Source organism: Myiozetetes cayanensis, unplaced genomic scaffold, assembly GCF_022539395.1.
Source record: "Myiozetetes cayanensis isolate MyiCay16 unplaced genomic scaffold, myiCay2020 scf5-8, whole genome shotgun sequence".
NCBI lineage: Eukaryota > Metazoa > Chordata > Aves > Passeriformes > Tyrannidae > Myiozetetes > Myiozetetes cayanensis.
The window spans coordinates 62,007,104-62,033,819 of NW_026087742.1; the positions used below are offsets into that span (position 1 = coordinate 62,007,104).

Consider the following 26,716-nt stretch of genomic DNA (forward strand, 5'->3'; position numbering starts at 1 on the left):
TCATGCACTTACACTTATATTTATTCAAATAAGACATTTGGTAGAAATTCAGTATTACAAATACATATACATGATTTCTCAGAGTTTCATACAACTTATTCAGAGACCTTGCAATATGATATTGTTCTTTTTAGTAGTTTCCTTCTACTTTTTTCTTGTACTATGCAATATTAGATGGCACTTGTCAGCCTTTTTTATTTTCCCTCAGTATTGTACTGCCTGAAAATGTCTTCTGTTTCCTCCCGTGGCTAACACCTGTGGGACTTTCATCTGCTCCAATAGTAAACAGGAACCTGAAGAAACTTATGCCAACAAGCAATAGTTTAACATTGCAGTCCTGATATAACAATCCTTTCTATATTGTATATAGAACATACATGACTCCTTATTGTGATGCAAGGTCCCTATCATCTAAAATATGGAGAAGATGAATACTCAGAGATAAGATCAAATTACAGAAACTGATCTGGTTTAGAATGTTGTACAATATATATACTAGTTATCAGCACTTTAATCTTCATAGCCCTTTGCCTCTAAAGTCAAAGCATTTAGGCTCTTTTACACCAACTGTTCACATTTCAGGATCTGAGACATTCAAAACAGCTCTTGGCACAACCCAGAATAGCTTCTGCTTCTTTACTTTTTTCCTGCACAGTCACCTTTTAAAGTTTGATGTCTTGGGACCTCATGAAGCTCAGAGCAAGTACTGAATGAGAGATATCGTCATCTCTGACAGCACAACATTCCTATTTCTGCTCCTGAAGAGATGATGTCTTGATATGCCTGATGCTTTTCTTTTCTCTCTTCTTTGGGTCAGCAGGTAGAAGCCGTCTGTGTTTGACATTTGGGATGAAGGAACACAAAACATTGCTTGTCTGTCTGCAGCTTCTAAAATAGCTGTGGGAAGCTGCTCTCTTAGAGCTTTGGAATATTATGCTCATGGTTAAAGAAGGTGGAGTAGTGGGAGAACAAATATACTGTGGGCAATAAACTGTCATAAGTGCAATTTATTTAATGACTGCTATGATTGCATTTATGATATGCATAGAGTCAGTGTGTGCATACAGAATCGTCTTTGTATCTTTACATTATTAGATTTCTGTAGTACTCATGACTAGTGGTGAGCAGGCTATCTAATCCATTGGAATAATGTATATTTTTCCCTTTAAATGCTGGAAATAAACCTTTCTTTTTCTCAAGAAGAGGAGATGATTTAACTGAAACAGTTACAACTGGTTTCCTGCATCCTAGTTAACATCCTGAGTTCATAATTATTAGCTTAAGGGTGTATTTTGTTCAATTTTCATAAGGAATTTGTATTAATGTGGGGAAAAAAAAGAATGCTTTCAATTTGTAATTTTAGTCTAGTGGCAAAATACTAAACATTTTAAGGTGTAGACTGTATTTTCAGCTACTTGACCTTTGGGCCACAGCTGAGCAGCCATGCCTACTTTTCCAGGGACTGAGCATATGTCTGTGACACCATCACTTTGTGCCAATTTAAAAAGCTGGTGCTTGCAAGTTAAGGTGCTGTGGCCCATGCACATGTCCCTGGCTTACCCCAAAGTGAGATCAAGTGCCTTCAGCTAAACTAATAGGTTTAGGTTGCCATTGTGTCAAGTCAACAGAAACTATGCCGCTGATGGTGTGTCAGGAGAGCGCTAACTTAGTAAGTCACTGTAACTCAGTTGTATGTAATCACGTGCCCAAAACGAGGTATCCCTGCTCCACACCTGCATGATTCCAATCTGTTGAAGGAGGCGTTAGCAATGAAAGTGCAGAAGGCATGCTTATATCGCCTGGGTACAGAACTGATGGCTCCAGCAGTTTTGGAGGTGTTGATGTTCACACTTGCATGTGCCATACCTTATTGATGTACACAAGGTAAAGGTAAATATCAATGCAGAATTTTTCTGTCTTGGTCCTAGCGAAGTTTTTTGTTTACTTTGTATAACTTCAAAGTATTTCACAAATGCCTTTTGCCTTGTCAATACCTCCTCTATAATTTTGCATTTGTACTGATGAGGTACTGAACACTAGGATTTGGCAGCACTTTTCCAAGACGTGAATGGATGCACTGGGTTCTCTTATCTAAAGAATTAATCCTCCATGTCAGACTCCACATAGAGAATCAGTCAGTCTTAGCCTCTCATGAACGAGACATAGGCCTCAGGCTTACCATTGTGTGGCTGAAGTTTGGTAAATCATTGCACATGTGCTGAGCTGCTGTAACTATGCTCACACAGGAACACAGCAAACACAAGGCAATGTGACTTAGCTTATGTCTCTTCTCCGAGCTGAACTAAACTGATCTCATATTTGCTCAGCTAGGAGCACATCATCATTTTCTATGGAGTTACTGGATGCACAGTGACATGGGAATCAATTCAGACTTAAATCAGGAGTATTAGCTCTTAATTCCTTGTAATTAAGAATAATTCTAGCAGCATTTTTCAAGAACAAGGAAGTATGTACTGGAGTCCTGTGGGTGGAGTTACTTTCTTTTAAAATTTATTTTCCATTATCAACTGAGTGGTTTTATGCCTGTTCCAAGCTTCTGGATAAAGTTTATGTGTAATGGTGAACAGCTGCTTTGCTGCATTTGAGTGATGGATGGAGTTATGCCTGCTGATACGCAATCTCTTAATCACTTTGGTATCTTAATGAGTGAAAGATGCTCTCTACTGAAGGTAAAATCCCTTAGATCAGTTCAGAACTGAAGGCTGAAATCCAGGAGCTCAGTGCTGAGCCAGTGAAGTTTTTGGAGTGGAAAAGAGTTATAGCATTTCACCATTGGTAGCAGTTATGTTTTAGAAAAGTAAGGTACCATTAGAGAGGCAGTGGAGAGCGTGTGGTGGAGCACCTCTTTGGGAAACAGAGCCAGTGATTTCTTCCAGATCCAGTCTGAGGCTCTTGAATAAAAGTAAAGTTTTCCATTGGTCATATTTCCCTACATACAGCTGTGAATGGCCTAAGTCAGCTGGCAGTGTTAGTAATTCCTGTTCCATCAGTTTCTGAACAGGGGCAACCTGACTGTGACTTCTCCTGAGGGGGAAGCAGAGCAGGGAAATGCTACACTAATGCTGCCCTCATGTCAGATTATTTCACCCTTTATCCTACCTTCTTTCTAAGATTAGTTTTCCAGAAATGAACACTTCTTAAAGACAGAGCCTGAATTAAAATCCTTAGGGACCAAATGCAGCCTTAGTTACCTATACAATAGCTCATGAGATAAACATTCATGGTAGAAGACAGGTGGTTCCCACAGATGTTACACTGTGTTCAGCCTCAGTCCCAGGAAGGATGGTTGAGCAGACCCTATTAATCTGTGGCATATTGTTGAGTTCTTTTATAGATCTCACCTGTCCACAGGCATTGTACAACCCTTTTAGGTTTCTCTAAAACATAGGCTTCAGCTGTGTGGGTTTTAACAGAAAAAATTCACAAAGCACACATCCACTTCCTGTGCTGGGGGCCACCCTTGTCCTTATCTAGAGGGGAGCCATTCCATTTTGACCATATTAACAGAAATGCATAAATGCAAAAGCAGAAAGAGCACTTTTACACTGCATTCTTCAACACATGAAAATCAGTCTACCAGAACCAGTTCTGGGCTTGTTCCATTGCATGTCACAAAGCAGTTGTGTCTCTGCATGCTGATGCTTTTAAAGCTGGACGCTGCTGCTGACTCAAAAGCTGCTTGTGTTACATCTGTCCACTGAAGTATAGATTTCCATATGTACAGCGCCCAGGTGAACAAATCAAATGCATGGTCCCGGCACAACCCAGAGACCTGCTGTAGTGAACACATCCACCTGAAATTCCAACATCCCTGCCAATGTCTTACTGTTGTTTTTTATATTTAAAATACCAAGGTAACATCACGTATTTTTCTATGGAATTGATCACAATGGTGTGACAGTCACCTCGGTGTGATACTGACAAATTACTTCTATAGAAAATGTATGAGGAAGAGTCTCCTCAGATTGGGAAATGCTGAGCCCTGGTTGAAGCACCGATCTGACATTCAGTAGCTCAGTTCCATGTTCTGCCAAAGACTTGCAAAGCAGCCTTGGCTCAGTTTGGATGTATTGGATGTATGTGGATATATTCATAGTGCCTGTTTTAGCCACAAAGTTAGATATAGACATTTTTTGGTCTAGGATTAGAAGAGACCTGAGGGCCATATTCAGGCTGCCTTTTATACACATTCGTGTTGCTATCATAGCTACTTACTACTACAGACTGGTCTGACTGTGTCCTGAATTGCTCTCCAGCAAGCAGCTAACTTACTGTCAAAGTCCATGAACCATGCAAAGTGGCCTGAATACAGCTCTTTGTCTCCTTGTCTCACTCCCTCATCTGTAATGCGGGGACAGAGCAAACTTCAGCAAGGTTATGGAGATGTTCATACCCCAGTGAAGAAGACAATATGGCTACTTTTACAGGCAAAAATGTACTATGCTGTACTGTGCTATACACAACATAAGGAGACCTGGTTTTAGAGGAGTTTGCCATCTGCAGGAGCTTGATCCAGACAGAACATCCAAGAGTTAAAAAAGGGATGTAAAAGTTAGCAAGAGTGCACCCTGGCATCTGTAGCAGCAATTTTACATAGACTATGCTATATTCCAGCATAGCTATTTCCAGATGGCATTGTATTTTACATTTTCCTCTTGCAGTTGACTGCTATCATACATACATATAGTACAACAAAGATGTACATACAGGTATATTATTGCCTGTTCTTTGTTGTACGCTCTTGCCCAAACATCTGGGGCTTTATTTATGTGACATTTAGTCTTCCTCAGAAGAGAATCTTTGCCTGGAAAAACAGTATATGCAGCAGCTACAAAAGATAAGGAGAAACAGAACAGTATGGCTGATAATGAGAACACCGACAGCAAAAATGTACAGGGTTTTGTCACAGTAATCCTGAGGCTGATGAAAAGGCGGAATGAAATTTGGCAGGTACACAGAAAAAACCCAGTAGTTCCCAAGAATGAACCAGAGAAAGAGGAAAAGGCTGAGGGTTAGATGGATGTAGTACTTGTGAGCATTCTGCCTCCAGGGATATTCGTCGTCATCATCATCATCAATCACAACAGACTTGGAAAGCAGCTGCCTCATCCTGGTTGAGTCATACAGCAGGAGAGTCACCTGGAGGTATTGGGGGAGAAAAGGGAATAGGTAAATTGGCTGCAAAAAGTCTGAATGCCTTCTGGCCACTGCCAGTCTTTGTGCCAAATAAAATTCAGTGTGGGAAAATCATGTAAGAGAAAGCTAAGGAGCCACAAATGAGGCAGATCCCGCTGGACAATAATGCATTTTTTTCCCTATGGTTTATTCACCAGTGAGATTTAGGCAAGACATTGGAAAAAAATTGCCAGTGGTAAGGATGGAAAGGCTTGAGAACAGATTGTGTAGGGAGATGGCAGCAGCTCCCACGCTGGAGACTTTTGAGAACAGATTAGAGTAACTGCTAAATAACTTAAGTAGTGTAGTTCCTGCCTTGTAGTGGGTGGATTTATCTCTCCCGACTCTGTTTTCTGTGGCTATATAGGTGAATTATGAAGCATCTAGATTGCGACCTAAACCCCAAATGAATTGCTTCAGATACTTGCAGTGTACTACTGTCAAGTTTTCTTCAATTAAGTGTCATTTTCTCAGATTGCTCCATTTCTGCCTTCAGTCAGAACTAACAGAGAAATAGGTGGAATACCACAATGCTGTGTGGTTAGGAAGGTCTGGTATACAGAGACATGCAGTAGGACTCATCAGCAATGCTTGAATTTCTAGTTTAGGCTTGGCAATACGAAGAACATAGGTAGATTACAGTGTAGAGAAGCTTTCAAATTCTTGTTCCCTCAATGACCTTCCTAATTTTGGTAGATTTATAGGATAGGTATATACAGATCCCAACAAGGATTTGGGCCAAATGTGAAACTTGTGTTATCTTCCTATACCTGAAATGCTTGGCCCAGTCCTCAAGGCACAAGCTGTTTTAATTGCAACTCCCCTTTCTAGGTACTCAGGTTCCTGTGCAAATCTGCTTGCAGTGAGCTGTGTCTTTGGGAAAAGGACTCTCAGAAACTAGCTGAGCAGGAAGCTGCCTTGGCCAACCAGGAATGAAATTTAGAGGTAAAGGTAAAAGATGTGGCTATGGGGAGGGATGTACTGTCCAAACAGGGGTTCTCAGCCATGCTGTCTTTTACAGAATTATGATCTGTGCTCATTTTTCTGATTGAAATTAAAGAGAAGAGCACCCCTCATTTAACACTCTCCCTTCTCCAAAACACTGGCCAAGGGAAACCGTTTTAGGTATATGTTCTGTCTGGTTCAGATTTTAGTCCACATGCCCCATTTTCAAGAGGCAAGGCTTAGCAAGAGAATCCAGGACATCCTGGGAAGAGTTTTCTCTTACCCTGTAAAACTGTTTGATTATTTATAAATGATTAAATATTTGTCACAAAACCGTTTTTTCTAGCCTGGATGTTGCTACTATGTGAGAAACACAGATTAAAATCCCAGCACCAACACAGGCAAAAAAATAAAAGGTGTTTCCACTGGTTGTGGAAACTGTTCCAGCTGAGCCCTCAAACTGATAGACTTGTTCAAACCAGCAGAGCATCTTCTTCTCAGGTGAACATTTATTTTATGCATGCTCATGACGCACAGGAGGAGGGATAAATCTACTTGGCCAGTAGGTCTGCGGTTTCTGCATGGGGGGACCTGTAGGTCAACCTGAAACCCCATGGAGCTCATTAGCTTTGAGGTGAGCTCAGCACATAGATAGGTGCCTGTACTCAAGTTTCACCAAGCTCAGCAATGGGAATGGGATTAAATGGCAGATGAGTATTCATTTTGAGGAAGTCAGAGAAACGTCCCGTGTAGATTTATGGATCTCAACTGCATCTAACCAGTTCACAGAAAGCACATTTAATTCTTATGGATATTGCCTTGCCAAGCTGTGATTGACGCCATTTCTGTCAGTTGCTCACATTGTTACTAACTGCTGAATATAATTTATGGAACAGCATGACATGAATTCAGCAGGCCTCTCTGGATGCTGTAGAATGATGTCCAACACACGACAGCATTCATTCAGACTTCATCCTACACCCATTCTCTGACCTTTTAACCCCCAGAGGTCAAGTGAATGTATTGCTCTGTGAAGTCGGTGCAGTCCAATGGACATAACAGAGGGCAGAGTTGAGACGGGAATTTGGCTACAGACCAAGCACTATGAGATGACACAGGAGTTAGGCCAGTCAAGTTCTGACCAAATTTATTGCCAGAATTCAAAATAAGAAGTCCTTTTGTCAACTGAAGCAAAGTTCAAACCATTATTTGACTTCAGCATGAATATTAACTAACCCATTTACCACCTTACTTAGAGTGAGAAAAACTGTCTTTAAACAAGAAATAGCTAAGAAACAGTCAACATTTTTTATGGAGGTTTCAATTCATTAGCATCAAAATTTCCTTTCAGTTCTGCTGTAATCTTTTCTAAACTATTGTTAAATGAACCTTTGATTATATAGATAAATTCACTGGTGTGATCAAATGACTAAGCATTTGTAAGCAGAAGTCACTTGTGACATTCTTTGTTACAAGATTAAGCACTTTCTTTTTTTCTCCATTTACTAATTTACTGACCAAAGGTCCTTGTGGGAATGATTCATATCCCAGTGAGGTACTGTGGTTTGGTTACCACTGTGAAAGAGTGCACGGAATGCAGAGACCTGCAGAGGAATATTCTTTCCCCGTTCTTTCAATCCTGACAGAGAAAAGAGGCTAGAAATGTTATCAAAGGGGAATGTAGATAGCTCTTGTCTTCAGTATCTGCTGGCTGCAAGATGCAGTGCTGTCAAGTCAAAGACTGGTAGATTCCCTTACAAGAGACAGGCTGTGTGTACAGAAACATTGGGCCACAACTCATCAGGTCTACCCTGTCTGCTCTGCCAGTGACAGGCTCCTGGGAATGCTGGCTGGGTGCCAGGTTGCTGCTGCCCTGGTCAGCTCTGCAGAACAGCCAATCCTACCAGGACAGATGCTCCTCCAGCAGCGCAGCTTGCTGCTCTTAGCCCTTCATGCCCCAGCACTCCAGTTCCAAAGCTTTTCTATCAGCTCTGCTCCTCTTCCTTCTTTTTGTACGGATATCAATGGGACAGCAAAAACCAGCTGAGAAGCCTTAAAGTGGCTCTGCAGCTTGTTGTGATGAGGCTTTTCAGGCTTCCTAGCAGCCAGTAAACACTGTCTGCAAAGTGACTGTCAGAACAGAGTGATCCTTCACCCTCGAGTCAATGCAGAGTTATAGCTTTATAGTGACCAGGGTGTAAAGTGGATATGAGGGTGTCTCTACTTGTCAAGCAGCCAGGCTCTGGCTCAGCAAAGATATAAGTGAGCACAGTCCACTAGAAGACAGGTAATTGTGGTTAGAAAATGCTGGCCCTAGACTGATAAGCTCTGCTGTGATGCAGGGATATATTTACTCTGGAAGGAAGCAATTCTGCTGCATAGTCATTACTTCTGGCCAGGTCAGAGTGGGAGTAAATTGAATTTGTGAAGGACTATGTACAAACACCTGTAGCTTTATAGTATTCCCAAAGCTAGGAGAATAACTTAACTTTTTATCCAGTCTATGTGTGTGAAAATGAAGGCAAAAGGTTTGGCATGCTTGGAGGACTGCTTGTGGAAAAAGGACCCCATTTACCACAAACATCCATGTTAAGTAGTCATTTCCCTCCATAGGGATGGTAGCAGAGATACTGTGATGTAGAAAAAAGTCACACCACAATGTGTGGGACAATGCTGAACTCATTAGCATCTCACTTGATTGAGGGGTGCTTTGGGTGCTGGAAAAAGCACAATTCAATCCTGATAACTCTCTTCAGTACTGCATGCATGTGACTGTCTGGAGCCATCATTATGTCTTAACTAGCAAGTCAAAGTCTAGTCACACAAAATATTTTTCGCACACAGAAGACACATTACCTTTAAGCTGCCAATCACGCCACCCACCAGCAGATATAATGGAATTAGTGGCTGAACTGGGCAATCTTCCAAAAACTTCATTCCTGAACAGCAGAAATGAATGTTTGTTATCTCAAGTGATCAAATAGCGCAACAAGCTGTACAGTGCAAACTATAGATGCTGTTAGTGAAGTGTAGTGCTTACACCCAAGACTTGTGTCCAGCGTCTGTTGAAATGGGGTCTGAATTAAAGGGGGTTTGCATCTCCCACTACAGGAGTGAGGCCCATGAACAAGCAAAAGGCAGCAGAAGGAGGAAGGAGAGCAAAGGTAACAACAGCATTACTGTTGTTCTGGCATTACTGATTGGAGCCATGTATAGAGGTCATTTAGCCTCTGCTGTTTGTTAAATGAACCATTGACTGAGCTGGACAGGAAATTTTCATCAGTAGTAGAAAATTCACTGAAAATGAAAACTATGAATATAAGGAATTTTAATAAACTTCTCCCAGGATTTTTCTGCTCATTAGCTCACAGGGGTGTGGCATGTTCCTGAGTGAGATGCCTCGGAGCTTGGGAGCCAGTGCCTGTGGGAGCACCTGGAAGCATTTTAGCTTCCCAGGCAGCTGATAGGCAACTGCAGAAGCTCAAGTTTTCAGGCTGTTTGGGTTGCTGGAGGATAAAAGCATTGGTTGTTATGGAGGTGGGGATCCTGGCAACCCTCAGATCTGCTGCTAGAAAGAGATATTTGGATAAGTTTTAGAGGAGGGAGTGTATGGCTGTATAAGGATGTTGCTGGCAGTAGAGACTGAAGCTTGTGATACAGGTCTGTGGCAGGGAAACTCATCTGTCCAAATATAGATGTCTGCAATGCAGGCATCCATATGTGAACTAGTTTCCTAGACTCTGTAGTCAATAGGGAGAAATAGATACTTGTAAAATTCAATTCATTTATCCTGAGATAGGCGTTTGAAGCGGGTCAGGTGAGATGGGCCCTGAAAGTTCCTCTGTCTTTCCATGGCTATACAAGGAATCTAGACAGCCAGCTGTAGGTATCTAAAGTTAGCTGGGATGAATCCCCCTGCCCAAGTCACTTACCCAGGGGCATCTTTAGAAATTTTAAACTGTTCATTACACTATAATTTTATTGTTATTGTTCCCATATTTCAGGGCTTAGACTGATCAGTTGCAGAGGGCAGAAAGGATTTTCTGTTTTCTTCTTGCTGTATAAGTAATTTTCAAGGAGATATTTTGACCTTCCTCTGAATAATTGGGGTTATCTAAGTGCAGGATACTGAAAGCAATGTGCTGGTCTTAGTGCAAAACACCTCTCATGGAGAAGGTCTTGCCTCCATTTTCAGAACCACACTGAACAGGAGAAATCAGGAAAGAGGTACCAGTGTGTTTTGGTTTTGCTTGTTTTGCTGGGGGGGGGGGGGGTGCCCCTTTCTATAGCTGTAATCCTCTTCAGCTTGTCAATTTGCCCAACAAATCCACTGGTATTGCTGGTCCAGAACATTGCTGATGTCCTGAACCTCTCCTGTGCTCTTTGCATTGCATAATACAAGCGTTCTGGATTGTGGTTGCTTGCTGTAGATCTGTATTAGTCATAGGACACAGTGTTTTGTGTCTGCTCTGTGTAAGGGCTGTGGAGTCCAGTGGAATCTTCCATACTAAGTATTTATTACTAGCCTTCTCATAATTGAAAATGGCTGGACTTAGATGGATTTGGACTCTTTCCCTTTTTGTCCCTATTGAAAGGCTGTAATTTTTGGTCCATTTTGCCACTATGTAATGTTAAGACCTGCTTAGACTCCCAGCTCTACAGGGGTGAGTGGCAGGGAAATTGTCACAAATATATCATTTTCAGAAAACCGCTGTCAGGGTTTTCGGAGTCCTTGGACCTGTAATAGCCTGCCACAAAAGCAGCTGGCCAGGGATAACTGGGAGTATATTTCAGTTTAGGAACCTAGGCAATTTCTATTTCTAGTGTGTTACTGAGATTCTGATTGAAGGGGAAAAAAAATCAAGAAAAAAAACCTTTTTTTTTTCCCTCATAGTGCTATGATTCTCTTTCCCAGACAAATCTATTATGGAGTCCTTTCATATTGGTAACATGACAGGAGTCAGTCTTGGGAAGGAGTTGAATGACAGGCAGTGGCACACTGTAGGTTATGGGAGAATACTGCAGACAGATCTGACAGCAAAAGAGTAGGTCAAAGCGGGTAATACAGTAGTAACTTTAAAAATACACCCTAAGGTGTGAATAGGAAATACGGACCTACAGTTGACAGATGGGCACTGGTATTTTTTACAGTGAAATCAGTGAATGTGCCAATCATTTCTCACCCCGCACGTGTTTGATTTATCTGGAAACACCAAAACTAGTAGGAAAGCATCTTCTTTCCCAGGAGCACCACCTAAAAACACTTCAGTAGGATTCAGGATGCAAAGTCCAGCAAGTGGAAAGAGCACTTGTGAGAAAACAGGATATGAGCACTTTAAGGACACTATTTTGGGCGGTGTTGTGGCGTGGCCCACAATGGATCACTATTAGCCGAATTAATACACTGGGATCCTGGTGTTGCATGGGTTTTATCTCAAAGGAATTGCTTTTGGGTACTGTTTTATCAGTAAGCATATCAGCAAATCAGAAGAAACTCACAGAAATGATGAGTAGCTGAAGGACTGAAATGTAAGGAGAGTTTGTGTTAACAACTGGTAAAGCACAAGACTGGTGCCCACGTAAAGGGACAGAGTATGAGAACAGGCTTCAGACAACTACTGGGAGCATTTGAGAGTTGAGGAATTATTTAGTGTAGATATGAGTGTAAGGAGTATTAGTTGGTTAGAATTGTACAGGGGGAAATTTAGACTGCTTATTGAGAAAACAACATTGTCAGCTTTCAAATGTGATTTAGCTACCATTGGGGAATCTGTGTATAAAGGTATTCTGGAAAACACAAGAATGTGTTATTGGGAGCAACCCTTTACTGTCTCAGAAATGAAAAAAAATCTCTATTTTTGGAGTGTTTAGTGAAAAAAGCAATCATCTCGTCTACCACTAAGAGTTAGAAAGCTGCTAAACAATCTGTGGCTTAAATGATGTCACAAGTCTGGAAAATTTGCTGAGTTCCTTTTTATATATCTTGAATTATACTGTGATTTACAGTATTATCAAATTTTAAGAGTGTATAATGTTAGTGTGCAATTATTACCAGAGCTGCCAGTCATTACTTTCTGAGTTTTAGCTAATATTATATCTCAGTTTTCTTCTGCAGAAAGCAAGAGCCAAAATGAATGGATGCATATCAGCAAGTTATTCTCTGAGATCATGGTAACAGAATATTATCAGAAAAACAGATGATTTTTGCCTAGATAATAAATATCTGCATTTTCCTTGACATTTCATTTTCCTAAAAATGCTTTCGCAGATATGTAGCTGCAGGAAACCAATATTCTCTGACAACACTATTGCAGTGACATTATGTCTTAATTTCAGTAAGTGGTGAAAAAGAAAAAGGCTCTCTATCTGATGCAGGAGATACCCACAGCTCCAGGCTAATATCTTACCATACACTTTCCACTTCTCACTGAACTTAAAGATATTATGAAATATTCCTGAGAAATTATATTTATAAGTGGTCAGATTCCAGCCCTAGATTCATTTCCAGAAGTCTGTATGTCAATATGCATGAAAGCTGTGCCACATTTTGAATTATACCTTCCCACCCCTGTTTCACAGCTCAGACATATTCAGCCTGGGGAAAAGCTAAAGCTAAAATCCTCTTAAGGGATAAATAGCAATCTTAAGTCATGGATAAGCATAAGAGCCAAAGTGTTGGGATGTAACAGTTCTGTCCGTTTCCCTACTTCCTAATTGCTCCTTAATCCCTCATTAGAACTCCCTAATTCCTAATTAGGACATCCTAATCAGAATCCCATCGTAGTCATCACTGATACCTAGAAGGCCCCAGATAAAGGGAACAGCACCAACCTTAAGCTGAATGCTTTTTTTTGTGGGTTTGGCCAACTATACATGCCAACAGTTTAGGTGTCCTGACTGCCTTAAAAGTCACCTTGTCTCTATGCAGACATCTAAAAGGGTGCCGGACTCTCACTGTCAGGAGCGCCCATTTCTCTTAGTGGCCTGCAAGGACAGCACATGGCACTCAGCTTGGTTACTGATGTACATGTCCAAATCTAGGTGGGATGCATCTTGCCCACAGCATCTGCATGTAGAGTTTACTTGCACCGCCTTTCATGAATAATGAGGCAGAAGGTGAACAACTCCTCAAGGACACCCATCTGAAAGGATTGTAAGGGCTCTTGGGGACAGGACTTAGAATTCAAAGTGATCTGGATGTACTGGAAAAAGACATTCAAGATCTACAAGATGACAGTCGATAAAGCTGAACACTGCTTACAGGACAGTAAACTTCAGTGCAAATAAAAAATGAGAAATGTCTGATAGAGAACAGCACTGCCAAAAACCATCTGGGCTTACAACGCACCATAAACTAAATTGGTGCCAATGAGTTGGTGCAGGGAGAGCATCTTTCATTTTGAGGTGTGTTTACAGAAATCCTGCATATTAAACAGAGGAGCTAATTATTCTGCACTGATCATTCCTCAGGTCTCAGCTGGAGTCCTGTGTTCCGTCTTTCCTATTTTTTTTTTAATGGAAAAAAAATAGTTACATTGGCCAGAGGCCAAAGAAAGGAGGCAAAAATGAAAAAAAAAAAAAAAAAAACAGCAAACAACCAAAAAACCCAAAAACCTGTAGAAACAGTGACCTGTGAGGTCAGGATGAAAGAAACAGGTTTTTGAGACCTCTGGGGAAAAAAAAGAGAAGATAGAGAAGGATTATAATAGCAGCCTTCAAACAGTTCGAAGGTTCTTTTGAGTACAACAGGAACCAATCTGTCTTTGTGACTGCAGTGGGTAGGGCAGGCTGTAATCTGTTTAATTTGCCATAGGGAAGATTTAGGTTGGATATGGGGGAAAATATTTTGTCTGTGAGAGCAATAAAATGTTGAAATAGGCTCCTTGGGAAGCTGTGGAATTTCCTTGAGCAAGGGCAAGTCGGACATCTGTCAGGGATGCTGTGAGCATGTGAGCCTGTCTGAAAGTGTAGGTGGACTGGTGTCTCTACTGATGTTTCTAAAGTGGGGCTTGCAATCCATTGTGGGGGATGTGAAAGGCCCAAAGGGAGTCATGAAGTGTAAGAAAATAATCTATCAAAAAAACCTAAAAATCTACGTTAATGGTAAGGAAAAAGTGATGCTTAAGAAGAGAAGGACCTTGTGTAGTTTAAAAATGTATAAAATTCTGCAGCTCAAAGGATTTTCCTTTCTTAAATATTTGATCTTGAAATGCTACTCACAAATCCAGCCTTTGAGGAGTTATACAGAGACAGATCAGCCAAAAACCAGGTCTGACTTTCAAAAAGGTGGAGAAATAGCAGCCTAGAGCACCTCTTTTTCCCTTTCAACATTACGCTTCTAAGATTTTTGCAATGTGGTTAATACAGAGGGATCCTGATTAATGAAATCTTCTCATGTGTCAGACTCTGAACTTTCTCCCACAGACAGAACCCTGCTTTGAGGTAAGACACACTGGAGGGCTATTTGAGATAAACAGGTTCAAAATTTAAGTATTTCTTCCTCCCCAACATGCAGCGTAGGCTGGGATTCTGTCTGAAGCTAAAGTACTAACACACAGGTTTAACAGTTGGAAACTCTAAGTTTTCCAACTGCTTTCTTCCACCAGATGTGTTAACCTGCCATACAGTGCCAGGAAGTTTCTGTTTTCAAATTATGTGGTTTCTATTTTCAAATTTAGTAGCCAACTTACCTATAAAAGTCATGGACAGTGGTAACGCAAGGAAAGCGAGGAGCCCAAATATAAAGAATGCTGTGAATGAGAAAAGGAAGACAGTGTTATTTGAGCTGGTTCAAGTTTAGAGACCAGCATTTCCCTCCAGTTCTTTACAGATGCTCTTTATCCATGCAGTTGCGTAGCAAGAAATGCAGTGCACTCGATGGGATGGGAATATTGTCTCTGTGGTGCAGCATTTGAGATGATGGGACCAGTACGTGGTTTCTCACTCCCAGAGCGCAGTGAGAGACACAAACTGCTTTTGCAGCTACTACTTGTAGCTGTCTCATTGCAAGGACAAGGACTCAGGCACTGCTGCCTTAGCTTGCATCTGCTTCAGAGGCACTGCCAGGTGATTGTGCAGTAACGAATAAGTTTGCATCAGCTAATCCATGGCAACTGATGAGCTATATCCGTTTGCAAAGCAAATACCAGCTTTGATACCATTCCACTCAGTTTTCACTAATAGCTAAATAAACTGTCTTTATTGAAGATGTGAATAGTTTCTGGCTGGTCTAACTCCCTGACCCAGCTTGGTTCATGAACGCAAAGGCAGCAGCCCTGCTGCAAGGAGTGGGTCTTGTCATTGGGATAGATCAGCTTAAGCTGTGTGCAAGGATGCTCGTAGGGGTGCACACAGACTATTCCTGCAGAGGAATGGATCTGAGGTGCTTAGTTACTCCCCAGAGAGCTGCTGGTGTGTCTGAGCCCTGATATTTTCCCAGCACAGCCTGATGCTGCAGATGATCAATGCTCACCTTTGCAGAAAGCGAGAGACAATAGCATCAAGAACAGCATGAGCACTTGCACACAGCCTGTCTTACAAGAGTTGTCACCTCTGTGCCTAATCATGAACACTTGGCAATACAACGTGAAATGCTGCCCTGCAAAATGAGAGTAAAACAGAATGAGGACATTCTGTGGTAAGTGCCCCTGCAGAGCTCTTTTACAAATGGCTCAGTGTGCAAGTGGATGCCTAAGGACGCAGAAGGGCAGCTGAGCATAGATTGCAGAGGGGTTGAGAAGAGCACATACAAGAAAAAGGAGTAGGATGTCTCCTCAGAGGCTTGCGGAAAAAAGTCTTGAAGAAAGCATTCAGAGTTGGTTTGGGACCAGCCCTTCCCCAGGCAAACTGTGTCACGTGGTTCCCCATGCCAGAGAACTGCAACCTCTGCAAGGCGAATGGCATCTCCCTCACTGTGCAGGAGTGGGGACACTGCCAGCACCCTGCAGACAGTGCCGCTCTGGGAAACTGCAGCACTGCCAAAACATCACCCTCAGGCTGCCTTAGAGAAAAAAGGAAGCATCATAGCCTCCATTTTACAGAAGGAGAAACTGAGATAGAGGACATAAGAGCAGTATCAAAATTCAGGGCAGATCCACCAGGCTTTCTGACTCGCAGACAGTTTTCATGGGAACAAACCATCCCCCACACACTGCTCATGTTTTCTCTGCAGGGAATGAAGATCTTACACTTCAGTGCTTGAGAGACACCTTTCTCAGAAGTAGCATGTTTGTTATCTCTATGAATTGGTAGACACTGAAGGTACTTTCAGCTGAAGAAAGCACTTCTGTTCCTTTGTGCAACCCCCTCTTCCTTTCCCTCTCAACCAGTCTCCCTCTCACACACACACACATTTTTGCTCAGGCTCTCCTATCTCTCGAATACTGCACAGTACAGAAATTCTTCCTCTGCTTGAATAGTGTCCTACACTTGACTAAGCTCTTTCAACTGCTGACAGCCTCTCATTAGAACAACTCAGCCTAGAGCCTCCCTTTTCACCACATGTCACATTTTTTGCTAGCTCCTTTTGCTGTTATATTTCTAGACTATTCTTTCATATTCAGAAGCAATGATACTGTAGCTGAGTGGGGCTTCCAACAACACCTGCAAATTGTGCCCACGGCCTGGGCAGTTCATTTGTCTGGCACCCAAAGGAGAGCACTTCAGGTCTGCAGGCATTGCATCGACAGCCTGGCGTCGCCAGAAGTCCTGTCACTGCAGCGCAGCTCTCGGAGCGACGTCACTCCTCTGCCTGCGGTTTCTTAGCTGCCTCCTGCTTCTGCCCTTGCTGCCTGGGAGGAGGAGGCATCGTGTAATTTCTTAATTGTGCAGCACGTGGTCTGACTGACCCCCGGGGAGGGACGCTGCTGTAAGCTATGTAAAAGGCTCAGGGAGCCCATGTATATGTGAGGCTGAGCATCTGGCACACAGGTGTCAGTGTTTGTTTGTGTCTAGCACCTACCCAATAGCTTGGTTTTGGAGGGGAGAAATGCGGGGTAGGGACCACTCACAGCTCAAGAGAAAAAGATAATGGTTCATTAATTCCCCTCCCAAAGCAGTCGCTGGGAATGTATTTACTCATTATCTCCCCATTCAGCTACAGTCTTTTAGGTCTCGAAATGGAGGGGCAGATGCATAGTCTGGGAAGGCTTCCAGATCCATGTTTAACAAAGTGAGACTCTTCAACAATTGCCTACACAACTGGCAGGGCTCCGCAGCCTCTCTCAGTGCTGCTACCAGCACTAAAGACTGTTTTCCCCTAAACGTGTGGGGTTTTCACAGAAATACTGCTCAGCTGGGACACACACTCTCTGCCTGGATTTGTCTGGGCTGTACTGCCCCGTTCTGGTTCAAAGACAAATTGCTCAAGAAAACAGTACTTGCTGCAGGTTAGCACAGCTCAGCAGAGAGAATGCTGCTGTCTAGGCATGTAGGTCTTATGACATTTTTATGTCAGTGACATCTCCTCGCAGGCTGGTCAGAGGAGCCCCTGGACCCATTTCTGGAAAAAGTGGCAAAAAAGTGCCAGTAGTCTCTAAAACACAACAGGGTGTGAGGGAAGTGTTTCCAGGCATGTCTCAGAAGGATATCTACTCTGTGAAGCTGGTGTCAGGGCCTCAGGCAGGAGGACCCACTGTTCTGTACCACCAGGCAGCTGGGGCTCTGGTGAAGTCCTGCTGTGGGAGCCATTTGTGAGCAATTCCTAATGTGCTGATAAATGGGCGAGGGGAGGAGCTCATATCTGGGATCACAACAGAGGAAGAGGAGAACGTGCATCTTGCGCATTCCTTGAAACCTGTGTCACAAAAATCAGATCAGTAGGTGCAGATTTTGGGTCCTGCCCAGCAGGATTGTCAGCTTATATAAATCTGCTGTTTAGCTGAACTACTCCTGCCAGGGTCTTCCCACAGAAGTAAAGGCACTTGAAATCACTGTTAACATTATGGCTGTACTTCATGGTCTCTCTTCTATCTGACGCCTGAGCCTTTGCATCTTCCACAGCCATGCCCCTGCACTGCAGCTCTCCGCCCTGCCCCCTGCTACTCCCTTGTTTTCTATCCCCAGTTACTACGTGCCTGGCCTCGGCACACAGCCTGTTGCCTTCTGGAGGCAGTATTGCCTGTGACACCAATTCATCTCTGGGCTCCTCAGACTTTGTTTTGCTGCCATGAGTTTTCCAAGCACTTGGAAGTTTCAGGTCAGCTCAAGCTGTCCCTATTTACTTTGAAGATAGAGAAAAGTTTCTTTCTTTTTGGGTAAGAATAGTCTTCACATGGTTTTCAGAAGCGAATTATGAATATAAATCTCTATCTACCTACTCTTCTTAGGTAGTATGCTAATACAGCTGTTGTGCAAGCTGCTCAGTAGAGTGTGTGACAAGCTCTCTGATAATAAATACAGCAATAAATGAAGTGTTGGTTACATTACCATCACTCCCAAATGCCATTTGTTCTGTAGCCTGTCAGGTTCCTGATAAAAAAGCATTTCTTTTTTTTTTAGTGATGTGCTACCAGCTTCCAAACAAATTCTGTGGTTACCCTGGGATTTATCTGCATGAGCAAAACTCTGGGTGTAAACTCACAGAATGCCCTTCGGACATGCTGTGGAAACACTGCTCTGGAGGGGGCTGACTCTCAGCAGTCTGGATGTTAGCAAATTTGGGTCAGTTGCCAGGGCCCCTGGCCTGATGATGCCCTGAGGCAGATGCAGGTGGTAGCGCACTAACTTAGCAAGCAGTGTCACAGTGTGCTGTGCTGCAGCATGCACAGTATAACAGGCTGCAGTGCAGATGGGTAGCAAGCATTTTCACCCACGTTTTAGTCCTTCACAGTATCTGTAGGCATCGCCTGCAGTACTGACAGGGATCTGGAGGAAAGAAGGAATGCAGCATGTTGGGGTGCTGGGGTGGCAAAGAAAGTCTCGATGGATCTTTCTGGGGAACCAGCTCGAACAGGGTCATATGTTTTACAAAACAGGAATATGTCTGCCCATGGTTTTGGTAGCTGTGGATGCTGGCTGTCTTTCTCTGCTTTTAAGTGACAGGAAAATGTCATTATCTCAGATGGGATATGCAGAAAATGCTTGAACAAAATAATGTGAAGGAAAAGAATTAAATCTGTTGATCTTGGCCAACCAACAGCCAAAAGAGAGAAAATAATAGCAGGGTTTGAGCACTCAAAACCAGACCTATAAGTGATCCGAAGTATAGAGACATGAGATGAACTTGAGCAGAAACAAAGATTGTTTTGTTCATTAGTCTAAATGCCATAGCAAGGAGACATATTGATGGCATAGTCACCTGGGACAAATGGCTTGAATCCCATCCCTGGGGTGATTTAATCCCGTGACCAAACTAGATATTCAGCAGCTGGAGGATTCAGTGCAAGGAGCAGCCATTGCAATGAAGGTCTCTAGTCCCAGTGCAAAGCTACCATATGAAGCAGAGGAAGAGTGAAAAACCTGACTTGCAGACCAAAATCAGGCTCAGGGCCCTCTGCTGCGTCCCATCACTGTTTGCTTAGACAAGGTTGTCTTACTATGAAACAGTAAACTTTGTCACCAAGATAAACTGTGCCACCATAACATCACCTAAAATTTATGTTCTAGGTTCCAGCACTGACAACAGCAATGCTGCTCCCATCAGAAAGGGTGTTGAATAACAAGATGCCCATAATATGGGAACCTTCAGGAGGGGGAGGATATAGATGTAAATGCAGATGTAAATGTAGACGTAGGTGTAGATATACCTCTAGATGTAGGTGTGGTGCTGTGGGGGTTGGGCAATATTGCAGAGTGTCTTGTCTGCATTTTATATTATGCCTCTAGCTGCTAAACTACAGTTATACCATGGTCTAGGTTCTGGATTTGGCCTTTTCTGATTAATTTCCAGATGTACAAAATAAAATAAGATTTTGGCTTTACATATGGAGCCACCAGTTTGCTTTGCAGTAGACCTAGGGTAGTGGATTAGCCTTCTTTTTTTTTGGCCAGTTAATCAAAGACTGCCCTAATGTTCTGAATTTAAATTGCTACATCAAGAACGCAAAGATGCTCTACAGGTGGGTTTACTCTTCAGAGTTATTTAAATATCAAGAGATCATAGGTACAAATATGGGGTTGTGGTGAAACGCTCTTTGAAAAATATACACAGAATGATGAGAAAAAGTGAAATTAAGTGTCACTGCACTTCGTGAGGGTTTGTATTTTAATGAACAGAAAATCAATTGTGGATGCACTAGCTGATCCATAGCTATAGATGAGCTGATTTCAAACTTATATGTGATGAAAACCTGAAGATAATTTTCTGAAATGGTATTTATGAGCTGCCATACTCATGGGTAACTTTTTGGGTACCTGAGAGGGTTCCTCTGGTATAGAAGAACATAGGTGAGATCAGGACTAATCCCTATCTTTCAAAAAATCATCAGAAGGATTAATTATTTTCTCTGTCATCATTAAAATCCCAGTGGTAATTTAATACAGGGAACAATGGCACTTTGCTTGTAATCACAGGAACAAAAATCAGAGAAAATACCACTTTTGACTTTTTTAACTGTGATGTTCACCAATGGGTCCAGATCCCCCTTGCTTGTCCTTTCTGCAGGGTGCAAGGGATCCCACACCAGCTGGGTCCCAGTTCTGCTCCCAGGGGTTTGTCAGGGTGTAACAAGAGCACCATGTGCTCCACTCCCCTCATTGTTCATCAGTCCCTAGCCCTCCTTTCCCCTGGGGCAATGATCAGCATGAACGAGTGGGCCAGAAAATGCCCTCTCCTTTACTACCTATGCCAGGTTTCTGCAGGGGAGCCTGGTTTGAGCTATCTGTCCACTTGACCTGATTTTCTCTGCAGGGTTGTAAGGCAGCAAGGAGTTAAGGGCCTTAATCAAAGTTAGAATGAACTTCGAGAGCCTTTCAAGCAAAGCAAAAAGCAGGAATATAGAAGACTCCAAGGTAACACCTACACTGGTAAATGCAGCACTTAGTCTGGGCAAAGTATCAATTATCATGAGTGGTCAAGGAGTTTGCTTCTTCTCATATTTGAGTGGAATTAGAAATTGCTATTGCCTAGAAGTGAAAGCAAAAGGCACTTGAAACTCAGAATGAAAAGGAGATGCAGTCAGTGGGAGTAAGCTGCTTTAAAACCCTTGAATTTTAACCTCCTGCCAACAACACTTCTTCCCTGGCCTTACAAAAGCCCGCCCCAGCAGTGCATTTCTCCTGTGACTCTGCAGCTTGCACAGCCCCAGCCCAGGTCAACTTTCTGCTGCGTTTTTCCTCAGAGAGCAAGAACCAGCCTGTTCACTCAGTCTGGGAGCTGTGGTGTCATTACAGCCCTCTGCACCCTCCACCCTGGGTGGGAAGAACCAGTTGCTTTAAAACCTGAGTGAGCCCAGCCTGTCATGTGAAAGTCCCCTATACAGATAACTGATGCTTCCAACCCACAACATGCTGACAACCCACAGCGTGTGGCTCCTTATGGGGGTTACCTGTGCCTACAGTGGCCGCTGTGCCAGGGACCAGACAAGCAGAGGGAAGATGACTCTCTCCCAAATGTCACTGGGTGAAAGGGGGGCTGGCTGTTCCTGACCATACTCTGTCCCCAGCCTCGTGTCACTGTGTCAGCACAGACACTGGCAGCAGTTTTGCTTTGAGGAATTGCTCCTGGGAGAGTTTGTCCCCAGGCTGGCTGTGCTGCTCTTTTCCGGGTGGTTTTCCCTGCAGATACTTCTTCTGGGCTATGTGTAAGGTAACACATGAAATAGAAGGCAAACACATTATATTGCTTAGGTATATTGCTGTCTGCTGCAGCCCATATAAGGTACATGGTGGTGTTTGTATTTGTTTGAAATTTTATGCGGGTCTGCTGTACTTCAAATACTGCAGCAGGCAGCTGCTGTTGGGATAGAGTTACTATTGCTCACTCTACCAGCACCCAAAATTACCTAGGAAAGGAAATACCTCAGAAAGGAGAAAAGAAGAGGAAACTACATTGGAAGATTCAGATGAGGCTTGGTACCATATTAATTCTTTTATGTACATGGCTTAGCAACAGGGCTGCTTAAATACAGAAGGCTCTTACTCCCAGAACTGCCTTACCATTGCTGGCAATTTTGGATATGCACCGGTGGCAGGCTTTCTCCAGGCCAGCAGTCATCGTGATGAACCTTTTGGGGTGTCTGTGGAAACAGAGAAATTAATATGGTTATAAGAAGTGTCTTTACCTTACTTAGTTTCTTGACTCAGAGTACTCACACACCTTGGCAGGCTTTCACTACCCTCAAAAACTCAAAGCATCCAGAAATGCAGACAGCAGCCATCAGTGTAGCATACCCAGAGGTAGGTAGGTATGCCTTCCAGCAGTTCTGGGCTTGCCTGCTCCTGATGATGCCATAGCTCTGGGGTCACAGGGTTGCTGGGGGAGAAGTAAGTATTGATGCTATGAAGTATGAAAGGTTCTGTCTCAACTTTAATTGGAGTTGGGGCAGAACAAACTGTATTTAACTGCTATGAAAAAACCCAGTGAAATGGGTACAGTTCACTACACAAACCTCAGCAAAAATTAATTAGTGAGAAAAAATGAATTGAAGAAAAAAGAAAGAGAGAGGATGAAAACAGTTTTAAGATCAAGGAAGATTCTGAAGAGGAATATAGAATGAAAACTGCAAACCACATGGAGCTGAGAACAACATGCCTTTGATTAAAAAGTAGCTGGACTAGAAAGGAGCTCCTTGAAGAGAAGAATTTTTACGAGGTGAGGTGAGGGATGAGCAAGCAGCTAGGCATCTGAGGCTGGTTGTCAGACAGCACCAGACAGTTAAATAGCATCCAATGTCAATGGAAATGTGGAAAGCTCTCTCTGTCTCTCTCTCACACACACACACACACACACACTGCAAGCCTCAGCCTCTGGCCAGGATCACCACAAGTCTGCCACCAACAGCAGCTGTGTGATAGAAGAAGGCGTGTGTAGAGGAGGCTGGGAGGGGGAAGCTGCATTTCTGCACATACCTCAGAATAGCCTCTTCAGATTTCCTAATGGTTAAGGAGCAACATTTTAAGCTTTCTATTCTGAGCTGACATGAAACCCACCCTGGGGATTTCTCATGTAATGCTGGGCACAGCCTGGCCCAGAGCCTACTAGAGAGAACAGGACCCCAGGCACGTGTTGAAGATAAAGACAGGGTTGCCTTACCAGCTAATATGTGGCCATACCCCTCTCCAAAGTCTGTCCAAGCCCTCCTAGTCATGACTCAGCAAAACTGTCTGTGTCCTGTGAGCCTGCTTCCTCCTGCAAGCCCAGAGAGCAGCATAAGACCCTCTGCTGCCATGGGGAAGGGGATGGGGTTTGCTCCTTGCACAGTGGCATTACAGTTTGTATTTCCTGGCAGTAACAGAGGCAGGTCTGGCTTTACCTGTTAGCGACCAAGCAAGTAGTAGAGGCTGAGGCTTTCACAGACATCCCACTGGCTCAATAACCCTCACACATAGCAACCAGCCACCAACATATATATCTCCAGGTTTCTAGTATGCATTATCTCATCAGGTGTCTCATGAATTTTAGCTCTCCTTCTCCAGCCCTCATCTTCATACTGTGTCACAAGCCTCATTAGTTACGTGTTACTGCTGTAATAAGCCTTGCAAATCCCAGAGGACATCTCAATCAGTATGGTGGACTGGAATGGAAATTACATGAGTGCCTGATCTGTTGGGGCAACATGCTTCTCATACTGGCCACCAAACCTTCTTCAGTAGAGCAAATACTGTGCCTTTGGACTGCAACTATTGCTGAGTATTTCAAGGAAAGAAATAAGCACTGTTGCATGCTCAGGGAAAGCAGGAAGGAGGGAGGGAAACTGGTAGGTTTAAGCTTCAAAATCTTTGGGGCAGATTTTGTTCCTAGAAAGTGCATAATAAAATGGGCATTTATTTTGAGTGTGCCAGTGACTGCCAACTAAGAAGTTCTAAATTATGTAGAGATCAGGAATATTAGTCTTTTTATAAGTGTTTATGATTAGAATTACTTTTATTGCAATAATTCTTCAGAAATCATGTTAACCAAAGCAATGCTGTATTAAAAATCAGTTGAATATGAAATTATCTTGACCAGAACTGTGTGTGGCTGGGAATGCTGTATTTCCACAGGCAAAGGCTAAAACATGTTTGGTCTTTACTTACTGCAATTTTACACCAGAAGAAAAATGACAAACTGAAGGAGGATTCAGTATCTGGAAGCATATCACCATCTAGCGATGGAGCCCAGAAGTGACTGCGAATCAGAGCTCTGTGTGTGCAGCTTTAACAGGTGAGATAAAGAAAGCAAATTCATAATGGCTACACGCAAAACATGTTCACACAAGGACACAACACACTTAACTCCCAGGTCATGATTTCAATCCTTCCTCAGACATTGGCTTTGTCTCCTACAGGACTGAGAAATCCCTCAGAGAATTCATTATATGTGCTGCATAAATAGGTGTTCCCCTCTACACCAGACCTTCAGTGATTCTGCAGAAGCTGCTGTGGGTGTTACAGACAAATATTTTCCTGTGTGCCAATTCATGAGGGTGCTAAAGTGCAATTCAACATCCAGGCAGATGCAGAACAGTTTTGTTTACCATCTGAAATAGGGAAACCATCACTGAAACTCACAGGAGACTGCAAGTGGTACAATATGAAGACTGATGGCATGCAAAGGTAGGGGGGTGTCTTGCCCCACTGTGAGTACTCCCAGTTTACTAATGAGTTGGGAAGGTCACAAAACAGAAACCTCAGCTACAACTAGGAAAAATTTAAAGACCAAAGCCAACTTCTGGATCTCCTCCCATCATCCTTCCCTGGACTTCCCTGGATTCGTTTCCCTAAGCTAAAGGGACCTGCTCTTGTGTTAGAAGGGTCAGCCACTGATGGGGGCAAGCTTCTGAGCCCCTTGCAGGATGCTAGAACCTCTCCATATAGCTGCTTTCCTGGGTGACAGGTTGCAACTGAGCCACAGCAGAGCCACAGCATCCCAGTGCCTCCTTCATGCTTTCCAGTACCTCCTCACTGAGTGCCCTCCCCACTGCTAGTCAGTGGCTAGATTTGCCCACCTGGCACATGGGCTGTGTCCCACACTGGCACCTCTTGTAACTCACTTCCATGTCCCTGACAAGCAGTGGTGATAAATCTCTGTAGCACAGATCCTCTATCCTGTTTCCTTTGTTATTTCGACCAGTTTTAGCTTTAAACTATTTTTCTGATTATTATTCTCATCCTGAGTGTTTAGGTAATACAAGTCAAAAGAAGATGAGCACTGACTGGACTGGTGCACCCCCGAGCCTGCAGCAAAGCCAAAAGCAACTTCATGCTGGTCCCACTGTATGTCAGCCCAAACAAGAGCCACCTTCACACTTGTCCTGTGGTGTTTATACTTCTCAAATTGAGCCCTGCCCTCTCCCATCTGCAGGTGCCTCGCTCTGTGCTGATGGACACATCAGCCAGAGTTTCTGGGACTTCCTAAGACCCAGTTTCCCACTCGATGGCTCCCGACTGCCACAGAGTCCCTGCTGGGACACAGAAGGTGCCCGTGGGCCAGTAAACCCCTCCAGAACAAGGTGTCTTCTCTAAGTACTGCTAGAGGTAATGGTTTCTTTTTGTTTGTCTAAAATATTCAGTGCAAAGTCCTCTTTCAGAGCCAGTTTCCTAATGAACCTCAAAGCCCCACACTGGCTTTTATGCCAGCACATCGTCCACTTCCCAGCAAACCCCTCTTACCTGAGAGTGCTGTGGGTACCAATCCGTTCACCTGTGCATGAGGAGACCAGTCAGAAGAACAGCAAAATCCTTCAGTGAAAGCCTGCTGGGAGAGTCCTCTCCGGTGGGACCTCAGAGCTGTGCTCAGCCTCCTGGGACCCTGCCTGTGGAGGTACAGGGGGACTTAATGGCTTTTATTCCTCCTGGCTGTCGCTCTCACAGCTCTCCACAGCAGCACCGTGGGAGCTGTGGGATGCAGGAGTGCTTGCTGGCAGAGCCCATCCTCATTAGTTTTCCCACTCCCACAGCTGGCTGGAGCCACAGCCCACCCTGTGCCTTTTTAGGGTGACAGCAGGGGGAAGCAAAGGGCCCCACACAGCTGTGACTGTACTGGAGGAAAAAAAAAAAAAAGACATTTCTTTCACTAAGTCTTTTATTTTGGGGGGGGGCAGAAATTACGTTTATTCACATATCAGTATTGAGCAGTAAGTACTTAGTTCATTCTTCCTGCAATTCGCCCACTTCCTTGTTGATGCAGATGACAGAGCTCTTGGCAAACATATATTGCCTTACTGTTGGCTGGTTTATATGCCTTGTGTCACACTAGCAGAGGTGCATTCCTTAGGTGGCTACTTGCTAGGTCACCTTCCCATGAGCAGGTGACAATTTGGTATCTCCAGTCTAATTATAGGTATTTTTAATTTTCTGGAAAGCCCTCGTTTCGGTACCAGGAAAAGTGGGTTTGAGGGAGAGCACCTCTGTCAGAGGAGTGACAACATTAATAAAGATTGATGTGTATTTTTAATCCTTTCGGAAAGGCTCCACGAGAAAGAAAAGGTTACCTGCT

The 26,716-nt window shown here is 43.4% G+C and overlaps 1 protein-coding gene across 1 annotated transcript; it reads right to left on the bottom strand.

Moving 5' to 3' along the window:
• TMEM272 (transmembrane protein 272) lies at positions 1 to 26,115 on the bottom strand. Its single transcript, XM_050333614.1, has 5 exons — positions 25,891 to 26,115; positions 22,237 to 22,316; positions 14,832 to 14,891; positions 8,998 to 9,080; positions 1 to 5,160 (listed from the first exon to the last, which is right to left on the bottom strand). Exons 2-5 carry the CDS (start codon positions 22,292 to 22,294, stop codon positions 4,798 to 4,800), a joined length of 564 nt encoding a protein of 187 aa, XP_050189571.1. The 5' UTR covers positions 22,295 to 22,316; positions 25,891 to 26,115; the 3' UTR covers positions 1 to 4,797.
• Positions 26,116 to 26,716: the final 601 nt, after the last annotated feature.